Raw genomic sequence first — 19033 nt, 5'->3', positions numbered from 1 at the left:
CATACACGTTCTCCTGGCGAGACCTCAAATCATCTTCGTAATGTCTATCAAACTATAGATCCTACACATCGACTGGACGTGGATTCTAAGAGTACAATATACACTTCTCGCCAGAAATCGAATCAAAAAGCATTTTAATGGCTAAACTAACCCACAATTTAGGATTTTCCAGAGAGGGTTATTTGTGAATAAACGTCCCTCCGGAGCGTTTGCAATGAACGGACCGGGAGCATGTTGTTTCTTACACGACCACTAGAGCACCTCTAGTGGTCGTGTAAGAAACAACATACACTTTAAAACGGGTCGTAATAAGGGCACGAACAATCGGCCTATATGGTCGTTTTTTGTAGGAGGACAGGCTGTTCAATACTCTCATTAATAACATGATAGGCAGGAAAGGTAACACCTAACATCGAAATGATCTACACAGTTCACCTTGTGTTCCTCCCATCTCTTATGCTGACAATCAACTCCTGTAATTGTAACCTTTGCAATTGGAAATATACATGTTTTATTCTTTATTATTAAATCCTTGATTAGTGTATGGAGTCCTAGTATTTGTTCAGTGTTGCTTCTCAAATTCCTGACATTATCATGAAACTAATGAATAGGGTAATTTGCATGTTTACTGGTCTAGTTAAAAAATGTAGTAGAGAAACCCCCACATGTCACTATCAAGATGACACCCTGTAGCCATCACTGCTTTCATGTATTACTCCCAGTAATACCTCCTTTTTATTCATTCTTTTTGTGGCAGGACACTTCTTTAAGGGACTCAAACACCTCTTCCTAAATTCTTCCAAAGTGTGTATGCAATATGGTTGCCAATTTGCTTACCCCCAACAGTTATTTGAGTATGCGAGCAGATTTTTGCCACAAAGTTCATGTGTCCAAAAAATGGCACATTTACTTTTCATTTGAATTCCCAAGAAGTAGGTCAATGAGTGTGATTTAGTGCATATTTGTTGCCATATGTCCTGTGGTATGTCTTTGTCTAATTCAGTTTCACATCTCCCTTTTACGTGTGCAGTGTATTACTTAAATCAGGGGTGTCAAACTCAAGGCCCGGGAGCCAAATCCGGCCCGTGACTTCATTTTCTGTGGCCCCACAAGAGCTTGCAAAGAATATAATATGTTTAGGTTAAGTGCCGCTTTACAGAAGCACGTTGCCCATAAACTACATGTCCCACAATGCATCTCAGATATGCCTTTTTTCTCAGAATGTTGCTGTTCTTTCTTCAAAATGTGCCTTTTTTTTCAGAATTGTTTTTTTTTTCAAAATGTTACTTTTTTTTCAAAATGTCACTTTTTTTTTTTACCTTTTTTTCAGAATTTGGCTTTTCTTTTTAAATCATGTTGTGACATTCTCACTGAAGATACTTGCAATTATTTGCCCTCGACTTCTTCTTTCAGATGTAGTTAATTATGAAGTTATTATATATATATATGCACTTATTGTAAGTCGCTTTGGATAAAAGCGTCAGCTAAATGCAATGTAATGTACTATATTTAAAATAATGTATTATATTACATGATTGCCTCTGCATTGGATTAATATCAGATATATATATAGTATATATATGAATGTTGACAGCTTAGGAAGATATAACCATGATGTCATTGAGAACAACTGAAGTGTTGGTGAAATTGAATATATGAAGGAGAAATCATAATATAGAAACCAAATGATGTTTATTAACATATCTACTTGCACAATATCGAGATATACACTTTTTAAAATGTTTATGTTAAATAACAAAAATAATTTAAATACATTATACCCTATCAGATACTAAAAGTTATCATGTAATATACAGAGTTATAAAATAAAGCACGTGAATGTGGTCCTCCTGAATAAAAATGTTTTTTTTAAGCTGTAATAAAGAAATCAGCTTATTTCCCCAACACACAAACTGAACCAGCAAGTTCTTTATTTTGCGTGTATAAGAAACTCCCCTAAGTCCTGCCTGAGTAATGTAAAGACAGACTGAGCTATAATGCAGACTGAAATGATTCTTACATGCAGTCAGTAAAGTTGAAATAAATCATTGAAAGAGCATCAAACTGCAGAAATGTATTTATGATTTCAGATTCTCTTTCTGATAGGGGAATACCAATTGGAACGTATGTCTTTGGTAGTGTTGCTTAATCCTTTATTAATGTATGTCAGCAATAAGCATCTTTGAGTTTATGCTCTTTCACTTGAAAACTGGCTTCATGCTTTTAGCTAGCTCTTTCAAAAAGAGTCTTTCAAACTATTTACTATGGTTTCTTGGTTATGCAACATTTACTGGAGAAGGTAATCGGTAAGATCTCAGAACAAACATGAGCAGGTGAGCAAACCATAGCAAGATCAGACAGGTCACATGATCAAAGAACACTACGAACGAAAAACCAAGTAGCCAGAATGACCACAAGTCATTCTTACTACTTATGTGTTACTGATCTAGAAAGCACGAGTAAATGATTTAACAATTTAAAAAGCTTTGTGAAGTATGCCTTATCAGAAAGTAGCACCACAGTCTTTTAAACAGGTAGCAATTTCAATTTATTAGACACATTTAAAAACACTGTAAATTAGCTCATTTCAAAAGTAAAAGAGGTTAAATAGGACCCAGTGTTTCTGATTTTAGGAGCAATGTGCTCAGGTAGGAAGGATTTGCACGGAGGCTGCTGGAGTTATGGTACACTGAAAACCTTATAATATCAGTAGCTTAATATCAGTAGCTAATTTCCTATCCATATAGGTCCAACCTTAAACATGAGGCCTGTACAATTCCTGTCAACCTGAGAGCCAAAAGCAGACCTCCCCCCATCATTAATGTATGCAAGTGTAGTGTTAGATACACTCAATCGTTCACAGTCATGCTAACACCATCTGAATATTTAAACAACAAATTCTTTAAAAATCTTTAAAAAATATGATGGCCAAAGCTTTCTATACAATCATATACCTTTTGTATGCAGGACGATCCGAGTAAGTGGTGCTTTGTGATTGTTACAACTGTCCTGAGTTACAATAAGTCAAAAAAATATTAAAGGATACAAACACACAATGTCTCATTTTTAACAGCATGGCTCCACTGACAACCACTGCAAAGTCTTTGGTCACATCCAGGAGTGATTCTCTGCTGCTGGCATCACGCTGCTGAGAAGTTGGATCTGATGGAGTCCTCTCGTAGCTGACGGTGCTTCCCAGTGTCACACTCTTCACTCTGTGTGCGACGCTCAATAGTAATCCTGTAGTTTTTTCTGCAGAACAATGAATCATATTAAAAGGAACAATCTCGTTTGACCCTGTTTTTGGAAACAAAGCGACCTTGAAAGCATGAGTCTAAAACTGTCAGCATTGTACAACGATTCTGTGTCTACAGTAAAAGTAAAATTACTTATTTGTATTTCTGGCAGATTGGGCTTTTATTGCAGTTTGCACTGTACAACAAACATAATACGTTTTTCTGAAGTGTTTTAAACAGCATTTTGTTTTTTTTAACTATTTTTTGACATGTGCCACCATACTGTGCTGCCAGAATCCATGTGGAAATTACAGATAGTATATATACGTATCTGTTTTATACCATATACAGTATCTATAGGCCTTTGAGTCAGGTGGAGTTGTTTAAAGGGGCCATATCCTGCTCATTTTCAGATTCATATGTGTATGTTGTGCCTGGGACATGTCTCCATGCTGTTATGTTCAAAAAGCTCTTTATCTCTCGAATACTGCCTGTGCTGCAGCACCTCTTTTCACCCTCTGTCTGAAACCAGAGCCCAGTCTGCTCTGATTGGTTAGCTGGTCTGTTCTGTTGTGATTGGTCAACCACTTAGAGATGTCCCTCCCCCTTTAGCCTATCATGTACAAAGTGAGCGCTAGCCAATAGAGTGTTACATAGTGATGTCACTTAGCAAACAAAGGAGTCCAATGGAAGTGTTTCAGGCATGGGGGGGGGGGGGAGGGGAGTGTGTTGGACAGAAACTTCCTCTGGAGGGATCACAGGGATTTGACATGCACAAAACCCTATAGAACACACTACAGGAGAGGGAGAACCTCAAAAGGCAGAATAGGGCCTCTTTCATTGACAGCTGACTGTAGCTGCCTGGACAGATTAGAGCGTATACATAGATACAGTACCTGAAAAAGTAGAATGCTATAAGCAATGCAGTTCCCAGAACAGCTCCCACTATGACTCCAGTCAAAGCTGATACTCCTAGTCCGCCTGTTTGGGAGAGCAGTTATTGTTAAAAACATGAACTCCATCATGCTTAGCGCACATTCTGGCTCACATTTCAAAGTAACAGTTGTTTTCATTTACATGATTTGTCTGGGATCTCTGGCTGTGCTTTATGTCTTCCTCTCAGGGTGAAATGCTCAGAGTTGAATGCAGGCAGCAGCTGGAAAGTTCCATTTTCACCAAAGTAGTTGGCAACCACCTGTAAATTAGCATTCAATATGATCATCCAGTTGGATTCTGACAAGCACACGTACCATCTGCTACCTGTTAGAGAAGATTTCAGAAGGAATTTAGTTTCTTCTTACCTCATATGTTCCTGCGTCAACATTCGTCATCGCCATCAGAGAGAAATCACCATTTCTGTCACCATTGACATCCATGGATACCTGCCCAGCAATTCCTGTTCATCACCACAAAGACAATAAGAATATCAGTGAACAAATCTCCCATGATATAGAGGACTAAATATTCCTGCCACTATAAACGATAATTACATTTTCATACTCAAAATCAGTACTTTCCTAAATAAAGGCCAGTTGTCAAATAAAAGCCACATCAAAAGCTTTCCATATCATTTGAAAAGAAATGACACGTAATGTAATAACCCTATATTCAACATATTGTTGCTGTGGGGTCCTTATCTAAGGTGCTATTGTCCTATTTCAGTCGCTGGGGGCATATTTGTGTTAATGTCCCAGCCAAACAGTGTTTTGTAGTAACGTGGAATTGGAACCATGCAAGTCACTTCATTTCCCAAAAAACCTTCCTGCAAATATTTTACAACTAAAGGGATTATTTTTATTAGAAGTTAAACAGGGCTTTTAATATCAAAATGGATGTAGGAAATATGGGGAAACATATCAGGAAAGTTATACACTCAAAGTTAAAGTATATATACACCAACATAAATATAAAGGGGTAAATGAGGCATGTATACACATATGTTTTTATACTGAAGTTTGTTAGCAGTAGCAAACGTAGTGTAAGGAATAGCACAGTGTTTATGTGAGAGTGGTTGAGAGAGAGAAAGAAAGAAGAGAGGGCTTGTGTGTGTGAGACGTTCATTGAGTAACACTATATCTGTGAAGGTATGTGGTGTGTGCACACTTTATTTGTCAGTAAATACATCTAAAAGTCCTTAAGACCCGAGCCAAGCTCTCGACGTTCTTTCCTGCCACCTGCTGATTAAAGTGTGTGTGTGTGTGTGTGTGTGTGTGTGTGTGTGTGTGTGTGTGTGTGTGTTGTGTGTGTGGGGGGGGGGGGGGGTGACCTGGTGTGTCCTGTGTGAGCAGAATCTGATCTCTGTTTCTTATCCAATATCTAATAGAACTGCTCGGGTCTTGATAGATTGAGTGGGGAAGTTCATGAGATCTTTCTAGAGGGTTATCAAGAATAACTTGTATCCAATAACCTTTCCCCTCTCTGTCTGTGTCTGTGTATTATCTTGTTCCGATTAACCCAGCCAAATCTTTGTTCTTGTTTTGTATCTATATCTACGCCGGGATCCGGAGTCGAGGCTGATCCTCTTGCTGTAGTCCTGTGTCTTGGATCCTCTATCCTGAGTTCTGGATTACGTCGTGGACTTCGGGTCGTGGCTGAACCTGTCTCTGCGGTCCTGCCTTGGGTCTCGTCATGCTGCTTCCCTGATGGCTTCCACAGGATTGAAGCTGACATCCTCGTGGATTCATCTTCTTATTACAGACACATGCATTTCCTAACATTCGGTCTATATGCTGTAAAATGTATTATCTCTTCGATTTACACACGGCATCTATTGCACGTCTGTCCGTCCTGGGAGAGGGATCCCTCCTCTGTGGCTCTCCCTGAGGTTTCTCCCATGTTCCCTTTAAACTGTGGGTTTTCTCTGGAAGTTTTTCCTTGTACGATGTGAGGGTCTAAGGACAGAGGGTCTAAGGACAGAGGGTGTCGTTTTTCTCATACTGATATTCTGAACAATCTGTGCTGTTGTATTTGCTGTAAAGTGTCTCTACTGTAGGCTATTTTTATTATATGTACAGCACTTTGGCTCGACCAAAAATCGTTTATAAATGTGCTATATAAATAAAACTTGATTTGATTTGATTACATTTGTCTGTAACGCAGTAATGTAACGCAAATACATTACATTCAGCATTACAGTTACTAGGCAGGAAATGATCTCGTTACTTGCGTGACTTTAAGGTTTTTGACTATCTGTATAAAGGAGGACAGAAAATAAATCAAACAACCCTTTTGGTTTGCGCTAGACTCGTGACTTCAAGGATGAGGAGACGGAGCACAAATGTCTCTTAGCAGAGATAAACAGTCGCAGTAAACATCATGGAGGACATGTTGCTGTTTCCACGGTGGAATCGCCGTCTTCTGAGCTCCAGAAAACATGATGTTCAAACAAAGAGCAGAAACAGAGGTCTGTGAAGAGAAGGCTGAAACTCAGCTAAATGCTGTGGTGATTAAACACCATATTATATTCCAAACCACATCAAGCATTATTTCTGAAACAGTATGGAGCTCTCTTCTGGGTTTACCACAAGGTGAGAACCTTATTATTTCCTGCTTTTTTACACATGCTCTCTCTCCAGTACAGGTTAGCTCTGAGTGTTAGCGATGCTTGCTAATGTAAACACAGACCATGGCCCTTTCTCATTTCTCTAACTCCTATCCTCGATACTTAGTCCCTCCCGCAGGAGATGCGAGCGGAGGAGCCGAGGAGGGGAGTCGAGGAGAGAGGAGGGGAAGCAGCAGGCGGTTAGAGAAATGAGAACTCCTCTCCTCTGAGCGGTCATTTTAAAGAGACGTCCATTAATGATGAAAGGAGACACAGCAGCCCTCTGTCTGATGGACAGATGTGTTCATGATGACTTATATATTTACTTTGATTCATTGACAGTGCAGTATAATGAGACAATAACAGGCTACAGATGCAGACACACACACACATATTTATATTTATATAGGCTATATATTTATATAAATATATACAATTTCAGAATCAAACAGAGCACTCTCATAATAACGTAACACTATCAGAGACTGGATATATCCCCCCCCCTCTCTGGTCGCTACAATGAGGAAATTAAATTACAGGCCAAAGGTTTTATTTACAAGTATTGAAAGTAAGCAGAGGACACCAAACCAACTGAGACCTGTCTGTCCGCTGCATCTACGCGCGCGCGCACGCGCGCGCGCACGCACGCACGCACGCACGCACGCACGCACGCACGCACGCACGCACGCACGCACGCACGCACGCACGCACGCACGCACACACACACACACACACACACACACACACACACACACACACACCACACACACACCACACACACACACACACACACACACACACACACACACACACACACACACACACACACACACACACACACACACACACACACACACACACACACACCACACAACACACACACCCACACACACCACACACACACACCACACACACACACACACACACCATATCTCACACACACCTACACACTGTACCACACGCACATTTACAGCTCCTAAAGCATAATCAGGCTACAGCCGTTGTGTATTTTATTATGTGAAGCACTAAATGGTCTTAGAAAAATATCGACTCTTTGTTTGTAGATATCTACTAAACTACAGCATACAAATACAGAGAGTAATGTAGGCCTGTTATACTGAGTGATATATATTTTACACACTGCTCTGCTTTCTGCACGGACCTCACAGCTGTTCTCACTGTAAACATCGGGTCGCGATGAAAGCAGTTAATAAAATAATATCCAGGGGATGCATGCAGAGCTGTCATTGGCTGAGATAAGTCCGGCCGTGCGTCACGACTCTTTGAAACATCTCTGTTCCCGGAAATGCATCCACGAAGGAGCCGTGGAGGACCCATCAGTGTCTCCTCGGTTATAGCTCCTTCAGAGAGCCTCCTCGACGCTCGATCCTCGGTCCTCGAAGTGCATTTAGAGAAATGAGATGTCCTTCAACATGACACGCTGAAATTAATTTCCGGGTCACTACCGGAGGACCGAGGAGTCGAGGAGTCGAGGAGGGGGATTTGATGAAATGAGAAAGGGCCCATATTACGAACATTTCAGAGTGGCCTTTTATTGTGGCCAGCCTAAGGCACACCTGTGCAATAATCAGTGCTTGAATTGGAATGAAAAAGGTGCCAGTACTCTAAAATCAGCAACTTTTTCAAGTCAATTTTATATATACAGCCCACAAACAAGAATTTGGCTACTATAATGCTGGTGGGTTTGTCTCTTTACTACTGTATATTTTAGAAAGGTTCACTGTACTTAACATTTTTTATGATAGGCAGCGGATATGGCTAAAGCTCAGTAAGGTCAATATTAACTGAAAATATAGCAATCAAAGTCTAGATCTTCTGCTGAAGACACATGAAGCAGAGACCTTTCAGGTGAGAGCCCCTCTGGTGGTGTTCAACATTAATTACAAGGAAACAAAGCTCTGGTCAGAAGCATTTTTTATAAAAAGCTTTAACAAAATTAAGTATTTCTGTACATTTTGAATGCAATCTAACTTTCCAACTCAGAAAACGAAAACGAAAAAGTGCCAAAAGTCTTCTCACATGGCTGAGCTGCTTTGCAATATACTTCACCACTGAAGAATACAAATATGTATAAAGTAAACTATGATGCAATCTAACTTTCCAACTCAGAAAAATGATAAAGAGCATGAACAAAGAACATGTAAAAACAAATACAAAATTTGCACAATCTAAAATGAGAAACTGTAACTGCAAGTAACAAAGTCTGAGCCATGGTAAAGAGTTACATTGAACACCAAGCTGATCAGATAACTCCCTGGTTGGTCTGAAGTCCTTCTATCTCCAGGATCTGTACAAATCGGCACATTATGCCAAAAGTCTTCTCACTGGGTGAGCTGCTTTGCAATATACTTCACATTGTTAGAAAAGGCTCCAGAAGGCCTTGGGGACATCAGTATCAGGGGCTGGAGCTGGACAGGCTCTTTCATCAGCACTTCTCCTTCCCTTTGCCAGCCAGGACCTCACATACTGTTCCGGATTGAACTGTCCTAGTGATGGTCCATTACATTTAATGAAAACCAGGCTGGACAGTCGGCTGACAGAGAGAGCATTCCTTTTTGCAGTAAGGATATCGTTCATGCAGCTGAATACCCGCTCACACTCACTAGTGGAGACAGCGATGGTTCGGACTGCTTTCAGTAGAGGCTCCATGGCAGCAGGTGTACGGGATGCCCTGGTTTCCTTGTATTCGCGAAAGCCCTGAACAGTCTCTCTTCTGTCCACTTTCAGCACTTCGCACAAACGTAGCACCTCTACCTCCCCATACTGTACGTCTAACTCCTCTTCAGGCCAACTTCCAGGATGGATAACTTTCATGTCCTGGATTAGCTGATTGTCCCGGGCCTCCCGGCCATGTAATGGGATTTCTCTTGTGCTGACATGAGAGGAGGTTGTGGAAGTCATTCTGTGTCTCAGATTCTCTACCATACTGCGGAAAAACTGACCTGCATGAATCTGTACAAGCCTGCCATTCTCACGCAGGGCAACACCCTTGAAGGACTTCTCAGCTAGAGCTGTATGAACTGTAGTCATGTGTGGGCCAGGCATGGTGACCATGGATTCAAAAACTCGTATTTCTCGAGTTAAGAGCCTATCTGCTGTAGGCAGTGTCATCTCTCTTTTTTGGAGTTGCCGAGAGAGGTCGCTGAGCTCTGTGAGCGCATCGTACATCAGTCCCAGATTGCTGACAAACGTTGCAGATGTGAGCACATCATCCAGGCCCTTGTACTTTGCTCTGTCTCTGGAATCCCTGCTCGTGTCGTTTGCAGCATTTGTGAAGTGATCATGAAGCACTCGGTAGTTTTCCCAGACTGCTCTGACGCTCCTTTCACTTGAAGCCACCCAGCGGATGGACAAAACACGCCCTATCACCAGGAGACGCTGTCCGACTGCTTGCGCACACTGCGCTAACTGCCTCTGATTTTTGGGGGAGGCTTGGAACAAGGAATAGAGTTTGTCAAAAAAGATCTGGAAATGATTGAGCCCTGAGACCTCCTTGACCACATCCCCAATTGCCAGCTCTAGACGATGATTGGAGCAGTGCCACACAAACAGGCTTGGGAATTTACTACACAACTGGGTAGCAACGCCTGTTCTCTTCCCTAGCATGACTGAAGCCCCATCACATGCAAAAGAAACGAAACACTGACCTAAAAAGTCCTCGTTAAAATCTCTTCCAAGACACTCCATTAACGCCTTTGTGATGTCATCAGCCGTTGTTCCATCCAACTCGATCAGCTCCCAAAAAAACGTTTCGGGCTCAGCATCAGCTAATGCTGAGCGTAGACACACAACAAGCACCGTTTTACCACTAATAGTGGTAGATTCATCGACCAAAACACAGAGTTTTCTTTGGTTTTCTGTAATGTCTTTTGCCATTTTTTTCTTCAGCTCATGAGCTATGTGGTCGATGATTTCGCCACAGGTTTTATTGGAGTGCAAAACCCTGCCCACGTTCAGCCCATTCAGTTTCTGTACATTCAAATCAATTGGCATGTCTGTGAATGGCCGGCTATGTTTGCCAATTTTATATGCCGTTCGAAAAACTCTGATAGTGGTGTCTAATTCAGATTTATGCATAGACTGCACTTGATGTTGAATAGTTTCACGTGAAGCAGATGTAAGCATGTCAGCAGCTTTTACATGGGCTTGTGATTCTTTATGTTCTTTGATTTGTTTTCTCAGGCTAGCTTGTTTGTTTACTCACCCCATTCAGTTGACAGTTTCAGTCCTTGTCCAGTGTGTATTTCCAAAGATTTGACATCTCTGCATATCCGACATCCTAGCTTCTTATCTTTAAGAAGGAGCCATGCATTGGTCTTGCAAAAATATTGCACCTGGTCCGTTGTCCAGCAGTCAGGTGCATCGCTTTGCCCGGTGTTGGTGGTGGCAGTTGCGCCAGCAGCAGCTAACGTTAGAGGCTCTGGAGGAGGCGGCGGAGCTAGTGCTAATGCTAATGCACTAGAACTTGGAGCAGGAGGATCAACCAAAGAAAGCTCCCCATCAGACACAATTTCCAACACAGGCACAGCATTCTCTGTATTTGAAGTTTCTTCCGGCGACAACCGCTGTCTTTTTGCACTTTTATTAATCCACGCTAACATTTTAGAAATGCAAATTTGTGACGTGACTTGCTTTCCTTCTCTCGGGGGCGTGCCTGCTCTGTTCTATCACTCTACATAGCCACCCACTGGGTGGGAGTTGCACTGCATAAACACAACACACGTGCATCTAGGTATGTAAATTGTAAAGCATTAAAACATGGTTTTACTAACAGTTTTCAGTATGTTGTTACTTCGGCATTATTATTATTATTATTATTTTGAAACGTGTATTACTATTAAATCACGGTCAAATAAGTTAATTTTGACATAGTCGTTTCCACCACAGTATTTATATGGAGAATATAAGCCCCGCCCCCTCTCCAGCACGTTCTGTTTGAATGACAGGAGTAAACAGCTGACAGCCGCTGTGAAACTCCAGCGGTTAGAGCGATGAGAATGTCCGTTCGGCACCTCATGACGCATCTACTGAGTACCGGGCGGCTGTATATATATATATATGGATGTATAATAAGAACGGCGGGAGAGTGTTGAGTACTGGCACGGTGCATGAGTACCGGAGTACCGCCAGCATGCCGGTACTGAGCAAGAAGTGCCGGTACTCCATGGGTCAGAACCAGAAGTGCCGGTACTGCGTACCGGTGAGTACCGGCCCAATTCCAGCACTGGCAATAATCATGCTGTCTAATCAGCATCTTGATATGCCACACCTGTGAGGTGGGATGGATTATCTCGGCAAAGGAGAAGTGCTCACTATCACAGATTTTTTCAGATTTGTGAACAATATTTGAGAGAAATGGTTATTTTGTGTATATAGAAAATGTTTTAGATCTTTGAGTTCATCTCATGAAAAATGGGAGCAAAAACAAAAGTGTTGCATTTATATTTTTGTTCAGTGTAGTTGCTTGTAAAGGGGGTAACACAAGCAACTTAATGAAGCATTTGCAAACGAGACACTCATTGAATCTAAAACGGTGCAGCGTATTTGACAGCCTAAACAATGTGGCTGCTAGCGATACTGCTAGTGCTAATAGTGCTAGCGGGCTTCAGCCGCGCCGTGTATAAAGGTGACCTGAGTGAAGGCTCGCAGGCAGGTTAGCTGCTGTGCACGGGTAATATGTTTGGTTTACCTGAGTGAAGTCTTGCAGGCACATCGCCTTGTCTTTTTTTAATTTATAACACTGACAGTGTATTAATGTGAGCAGGGGCGCCGTAAGGGGGTGAAAAGTTAGGACGATTCTAAGGGGCTCTGAGAGGGGCCCCAAATATTTTTAGAACATTAAGAAAAAATGTTTAAGTAACCTTTCATCAATCATCAATAATTAACATTGATATAATGTCATATTGATAATGTACTCACTATACTTACGATTCATTGAACTTATTTTCTTCCAAAAGTTAATTAGCCAAAGCATCGAACACCCCCATCTATTTACATGTAATGGTTTGGTCCTGCCTGCAAACGCTGTGCAGCACCGCACTTTCTAGCAGCAGAGAGTGAGAGCATGTGAGGAGGGATGCTAGTACTTACGTGTGTACGATGTCTCAACGACTAACAAAGTCAGGCTTTCAAAAAAGAAAAGAAAGGAGAGAAAGACAAGAGAGAGGGACTAAAGGGCGACAGTATGTCACCCAGTTTTTCAAAAGAAAAGGTGGGTGTGGTCTATGAGTGGTGGAAATTAGTCTGTTAGCTAAGCGTAGTCCATTGTAAATAATAATTGTAATGTTTTGCTGATATTAAGTACTGTTAATATCTTCACAGAAAATTCAGAGGTTTTTCATTTCACTCCTCTTTTAGCTGACATTTAATAAATGCAGGTACATTTTTAGCAGCTATTCATACTAAATCAGTTGTCCCTCCCCCTGGTGCCAGGACCAACAGATCCATCTTTAGGCTCCGCAGCCCTGTCCCCCCATAATGCTTTGCAGTCTTGCCATGCTGTCCATTGAAAGCCAGTTGGCTAGAAAGCTGGACTTCAAGGACTTGATCAGTGACTTTGCCTGTAAGAAGGCTAGACACTGGGCTCTTGGTGAGTAAGGCTGAGCCAGGGCTCGTAATAACTGTTAAAGGGCAAGGCTATGGTAACGATATTAGATCACTACACACAAGATGCATGATGAGAAAAAGACTGAGAACAGTTAATAGGCTCTGATGTAGCGCCACCATCAGGCCTTTTCACTTCCATTTCCGTTTTGTTGTCCGTTTACACTTTAATACCCGCTTATTTTGTAGTTGGTATGTATATTTAATTAAAAAATCTGCTGCTTATGTTATTCTTTTTGTTATAGCATTTTATAAATGATAATATTGGTGTTAATGTTCACTTTATTTTTATTTAAGAGGTCATGTATATTTAAGTTATATTTATTTAGATTCATTCAAAAATGTTATTAAAAAGGCATGTACACCATAAAAGATGACTATTGAAGTCTATTGTCAGGAATGTTATTCTTATATCAAATAGTGAATTCTACTGCAGCAGAATGTTGCACGTCTGCACAGTGTTATATGTTCACCGCTCAGTGTCAGTACATATTGTGCAGTTAGTATTGGACTACAAGATAGATGCAAGCCTGTACAGGTAGAGTTATTTAAAGCATGAATGAGTGGGTTGGGTTCTGGAGGTGTGGTTACAGCATTGTGCTTGGTTGGCGTGGCCTGGACCTGGTGGAGGGGCCCAATGTGATATCTTTTCATGGGGCCCAAAATCCCTGGCGGCGCCCCTGAATGTGAGCTCCTACTGTACACCTATAATAATTTGGCCTTTCATTGAATGCTTTATAAACCAGTTAAACTTACAGATGTCATTGTGAATTGGACAACTGCATTTAAATGTTGTTAAAGGTCAACGTTTCAATGTATGGTTCAGCAATTGTTGGTCGTTTTCTTGGAATTGACATATTTTAAGCTCAAATACTTTGTTCTATGTTTAAACCTTCAGACACATTTTGACGTGTTTCAGTTCAGCACATCATTTATTTTGTGATGATTTAAAAGTACAATCCAGAATAATATACGTAGGCCTACTCGCCTTTATCTTGTTGCCATCTTAGCCTTTTTACCAATTTCTTCATATCACAGCTTTGCATGATGTCACTGTTGGACAATGTTTTAAGGATCTCTTGTCGAGATAGGTTGTCAGTTTCAAATGTCTGGATGAAGATGTAACTGATTTAAAAATGTTAAAAAATGCCTCTTTTCATCCTCTGTCTGAGGGAAAACCCCAACAAGCATGACAGGGCGAGCCAGGCCCCTTTAAGTTATTTTATTTATTTGTGTCTGCTTCTGAGAAGCTAATGTATAAGTTATACAGTTATTCTGCAAGAAAATGACTGTTTAATCTTCACATCTTGTATTCATGTCTATCATTTTGAGCAACAAATTATTGAAAAGTATCGATAAGAGTATCGAAAAATACCGATACCGATAAGCAGTACCGGTATCGATAAAATCTTAACGATACCCATCCCTACCGGGGACACATATTTATGTATAAAAGACATAAAAAAGTGCGTTTTGCATGATAGGAGACCTTTAAAGTAACCAGTAATGTGTAATGCATTACTCTGAGTGTCTACCCAAACACTGGTGAGCAGTGTGTCTGACCTTCAAAAGTTCTGTTCCACATGTGAGAGGTGATCTCCGTTCCATTCTTCTTACTGTATCCATTCTTCATGGCTTCATGCAAGGCGATGGCGTACAGCAGCATGGCATCATGGAACCCCTCCACAAACATGTTGACCTGAAATGGAACAAACAGTCTGATTGAAACGACACTGCATACATTCTTTCTGTTATAAGAAAATAAAAAATGCGGAGGTGGGAGAAGTACTCAGACCGTGTACTAAAGTAAAAGTAGAACTACAAGAGTCAAGTAATACTCTGTTACAGTAAAAGTCATGCATTAAAAATTGTTACTCAAGTAAAATTAGAAAAGTATTCATCATCAAAATATAGTTGAAGTACCACAAGTGCCACAGTAGTCATTGTGCAGATTGGTCCATTTCAGAATAATATATATGATATGTTTTATAATGATTGATCATGAAAGTGTTCTCAAAGCTGGTAAAGGTGCAGCTAGTTTGAATGACTTTGTATACTGCAGGGTAGCTTGTGAATTTACTCCAGGTGGAACTAAAGTCTGATTCAACACTTGGTTATATTTCACATCATTCATCCACATCTGTGAAGTAACTAAAGGGATAAATACATGTAGTGGAGGAAAAGTACACCAGATACCTCTGAATTGTAGTGAAGTAGAATATTAGTAGTATTTTACACCACTGAAAACATGGAGTGGTTTCTAAGCTGAAATTAAATGAGAATGAGAAAACAAACTGTGACCAAGGCAGTTCATCCTGTACCTCCTGACTCTGTATCCGCCATTTTTCTTTTCTTTTGCAGGCTCAGAACAGAGTGATGATAAGGCAGTCAGGATGAAGACAGATTAAATCATATTTGGCAAAAGGTTTTTGAGGTGACAGACTGTAAGTTAGGAGTCTGTGTATGATTAAAGGTCATTCATTCAGAAACTATCATTTATTCATGTACATTTAGGATTTTGTTGATTATTAATATTGTTTTATAAAGTCATAGTTGCAGCCTTATTGATATATATTGAGATAATTTAAGTTTATATACTGTTTACTGTATATATATATATATCTACATATATATACATATATATATATACTATATTAGGTTATCACTTATCAGCATCTGCAAATGCATCATACTTTGGTCACTTCAGAGAGATACCAAAAGAGAAACAGTCATACGTACACTCCCACAGTCTTTGCAGTCATGAAACCCAGATTTTTCCACGGACTTCTTCATTTCCATGGAGAACTTTTCAAACTCAGGCTTGATGGTCCTGAGCAGAGTCACAGTGTTCAGGGAGGCATAGGCCTGCCTCGCATCGCTGTCATATTTATCTCCACGCTTCCACGAGCCATTTCCTAGAATTGAAATAACAGGGACAGAACATTTTCCAGAGAATACTGTTAAATATTAAAGTTTGGTCAAAATCATATTGTGAATACTGATTTAATAAGTCAGGGCATGGCTCTCTGAGCTGAGAGGCTAACTGGACACAGGTTATACAATAATACAAATGAAAATAAACACAATAGCACAGCCGAATCCAAAACATATTACACAACGAAAAATAGCTGCTTTTAAATAATCAAACTGTTTCTATCAGGTTTACTTTCATTAAAATGTTGCTTTGCACAAATGGCATGTTAACTAGCATTGTGTAAAATAGAAGCTTGGAGGGTCCATGGGCATGTAACATGTCTCCTTTCCATTCCTTGTAGAAATACAGAGCATGTAACGCTATGTTGCATGATGAAAAAGCAATATTATCATTGATTTCAAAATTCCTACTTGGTGAATGTCTTATTTATAAATCCACTCTACTTTTAGCTCTGGTTTGGTTTCTAGCAACTCTTGAAGAAATGACTACCTTTTACCCCATATCTGTGACACCCTCACATTGATACTCATGATTCAAATCTAAACCCTTCAAATCTAATGTAAAAAAATTACAAATATTCTGCACAGTAGATAAATAGAGAGCTGATTCACATATTTAGACTTTAGAACGTTTTAAATAAATCAGTTGGATATTTATCATTATATTAGTTTTTAAAAACACATTTAAAGTGATGGGATGTGAACTTTACCATAAGAGGAGGCATTGAAGAGTTCCACATTGAAGAACATGTAGCTGCCGTTGGTGAGCCGGCGCCTGTGAGCAGCCAGCATGACCTCTCTGATCCGGTCCGCCCCCATGCACATGATCACCACTGCAGGAGGAACACACACAGTTATCTAACACACAGTTTGCCTTAAAATACCATCTCAATAAAAATGTTCATTCAATTACATTATCCCAAGCGACTACAATAAGTGCCCTAACACCATGAAGATTCAAACTCCGAACAACAAGGAAAGTGCAGATATATTCACTCCAAGCAATTCATACCATAGGAAGTGCTGGTGAATTAGCTAGAGGCCCTAAATTAACGTTTTAAAGTGCTACATTTTTTTAATAGCCTACATTTTTTGCCCATGTACAATTAAAATAGATGCGTTTTCAGTTTCTGACAGAAGATATGCATTTTTTCTGCTGTCCTGATGTCAATGGGGAGCTCATTCCACCATTTAAGAGCCAGGATAGCAAACAGGCGTGTTTTTGAGGTAGCAAGCCGATTGGCTGACGCAGAGCAACGTTTTCACATTATCATTGAGGGAATATTTTCAGAATTTTCTTCTGTTCATTACTGACGTCTCCGGATATGAATAGTTCTCAGGGTTATTTTAACATGACTTTGGCTGGTTAGGGATTTAATCCCCCTCCACACCGTTTGAAGATCATGTCTATAGTGCACTATGTACATGCATTAATAAGGCTTAATATTTCTAATGTCATCATTGTATCTGGCAGTGCTCTGTAAACCCTAGTTGACCCCCGGAGAGTGTTACAGCTAGGCAGTCAATATGATTTTTATTAAACTGCCAATCCGTGTTCAGCCCATGGTGAGTGAGTGGCAAGCAACAGAAGTGTGTTGTTATCGCTGCTACCTTCCATAAAGGAAGTGATAATAATGGCTCACGCTAGGGAGACTGACTTTAAGGTGGGCCAGCACGTGTGTCACGCTGATCCTCACAGTTTTTTTGTACCATATTTATCTAAGCAAGATGTGGGAGGAGTACTCACTTCAGTAAAAGAAGAAGTACCAGAGTGTAGTAATACGGCTGCAGTTCTTTCATCGCTATTTCGTTTTAATAAATCCTTAGACCTTTTAAGCCAATTTCTGATGTCCATTTTGTAATTCAAACAGAAATGGGAGTCTACAGAATGCACAATAAACAAATCCAGAATAGGCGGCAGAGTGTGACGCTGTGATTGGTCTAACACAGACACACAGACACATGCATTTATTTGACGTAGCCTGCGATTTTTTAGTTACTATCTACATCGTAGCATAAAAGTTCACAGTTTATTTATAATTAAAAATTGTAAAAAATATCTATTTTTTAAATGTTATAAATAATAAAAAACGTGTTTATTGGGGGAGGGCAGGAATGTCAAATGGGAGGGCCCTCCCTGGCCCTCCCACGGCGCCGGGCATGGTTACTGGTGCATCTGCCCTGGTTGCTTCTCCCGTCTTTTTGGTTGGTCAGACAACACCGAAACGCAACGTGTGTCAATATGAATCGATACATCAAAGCGTACAGTTATTTTACTAGACCATTTAGAAAAGGTGGCGAATAATTTATCGTCACATCATTACAGCTTGTTTACAATGATTGAGCTATATTTTTCTTTTAGGTGTTCTACATTCAATTTGGCATTGCTTTATTACCTGTTATCTCTTGCATAGATCACCTACAGTGTTGTACTTAAGAGTATTCAATTATTTTGTGTGACATCTTACATTTTTAGGTGCTGTCTTTTGTATAAAAATAACAAAAGCTTGTTTGTGTCTAAGGTTGCTTTTGAAAACGGCAGATTAATTTATATCTTCTCTTCGCAATTCTTGTGGTAAGATTTATATGTGATATAAATTATGTGATGTCTAACAAGGATTGTTCATTTATTCATTTTAATTACATACAATTGTGTAGAAAGCTACTTCTCATTAGCTTACTAAAATGTATACAGAAA

General features: G+C 40.1%; 1 protein-coding gene across 1 annotated transcript in view; it reads right to left on the bottom strand.

Annotated features, from left to right (window-relative positions):
- Positions 1 to 2524: 2524 nt before the first annotated feature.
- npr3 (natriuretic peptide receptor 3) overlaps positions 2525 to 19033 on the bottom strand; it is a 30411-nt gene continuing 13902 nt past the window's right edge. Inside the window, exons 2-8 of the mRNA XM_034208388.1 lie at positions 17046 to 17168; positions 16141 to 16316; positions 14965 to 15100; positions 4538 to 4632; positions 4314 to 4431; positions 4133 to 4217; positions 2525 to 3252 (exon numbers count right to left, since the gene is read on the bottom strand). Of these exons, the coding sequence (XP_034064279.1) occupies positions 3141 to 3252; positions 4133 to 4217; positions 4314 to 4431; positions 4538 to 4632; positions 14965 to 15100; positions 16141 to 16316; positions 17046 to 17168 (845 nt within the window). The 3' untranslated portion in view covers positions 2525 to 3140. The remainder of the gene's footprint in view (positions 3253 to 4132; positions 4218 to 4313; positions 4432 to 4537; positions 4633 to 14964; positions 15101 to 16140; positions 16317 to 17045; positions 17169 to 19033) is intronic.

The sequence above is a fragment of the Gymnodraco acuticeps genome, unplaced genomic scaffold (genome assembly GCF_902827175.1).
Source record: "Gymnodraco acuticeps unplaced genomic scaffold, fGymAcu1.1, whole genome shotgun sequence".
Classification (NCBI taxonomy): domain Eukaryota; kingdom Metazoa; phylum Chordata; class Actinopteri; order Perciformes; family Bathydraconidae; genus Gymnodraco; species Gymnodraco acuticeps.
This window is presented reverse-complemented; position numbering and strand designations above follow the sequence as displayed.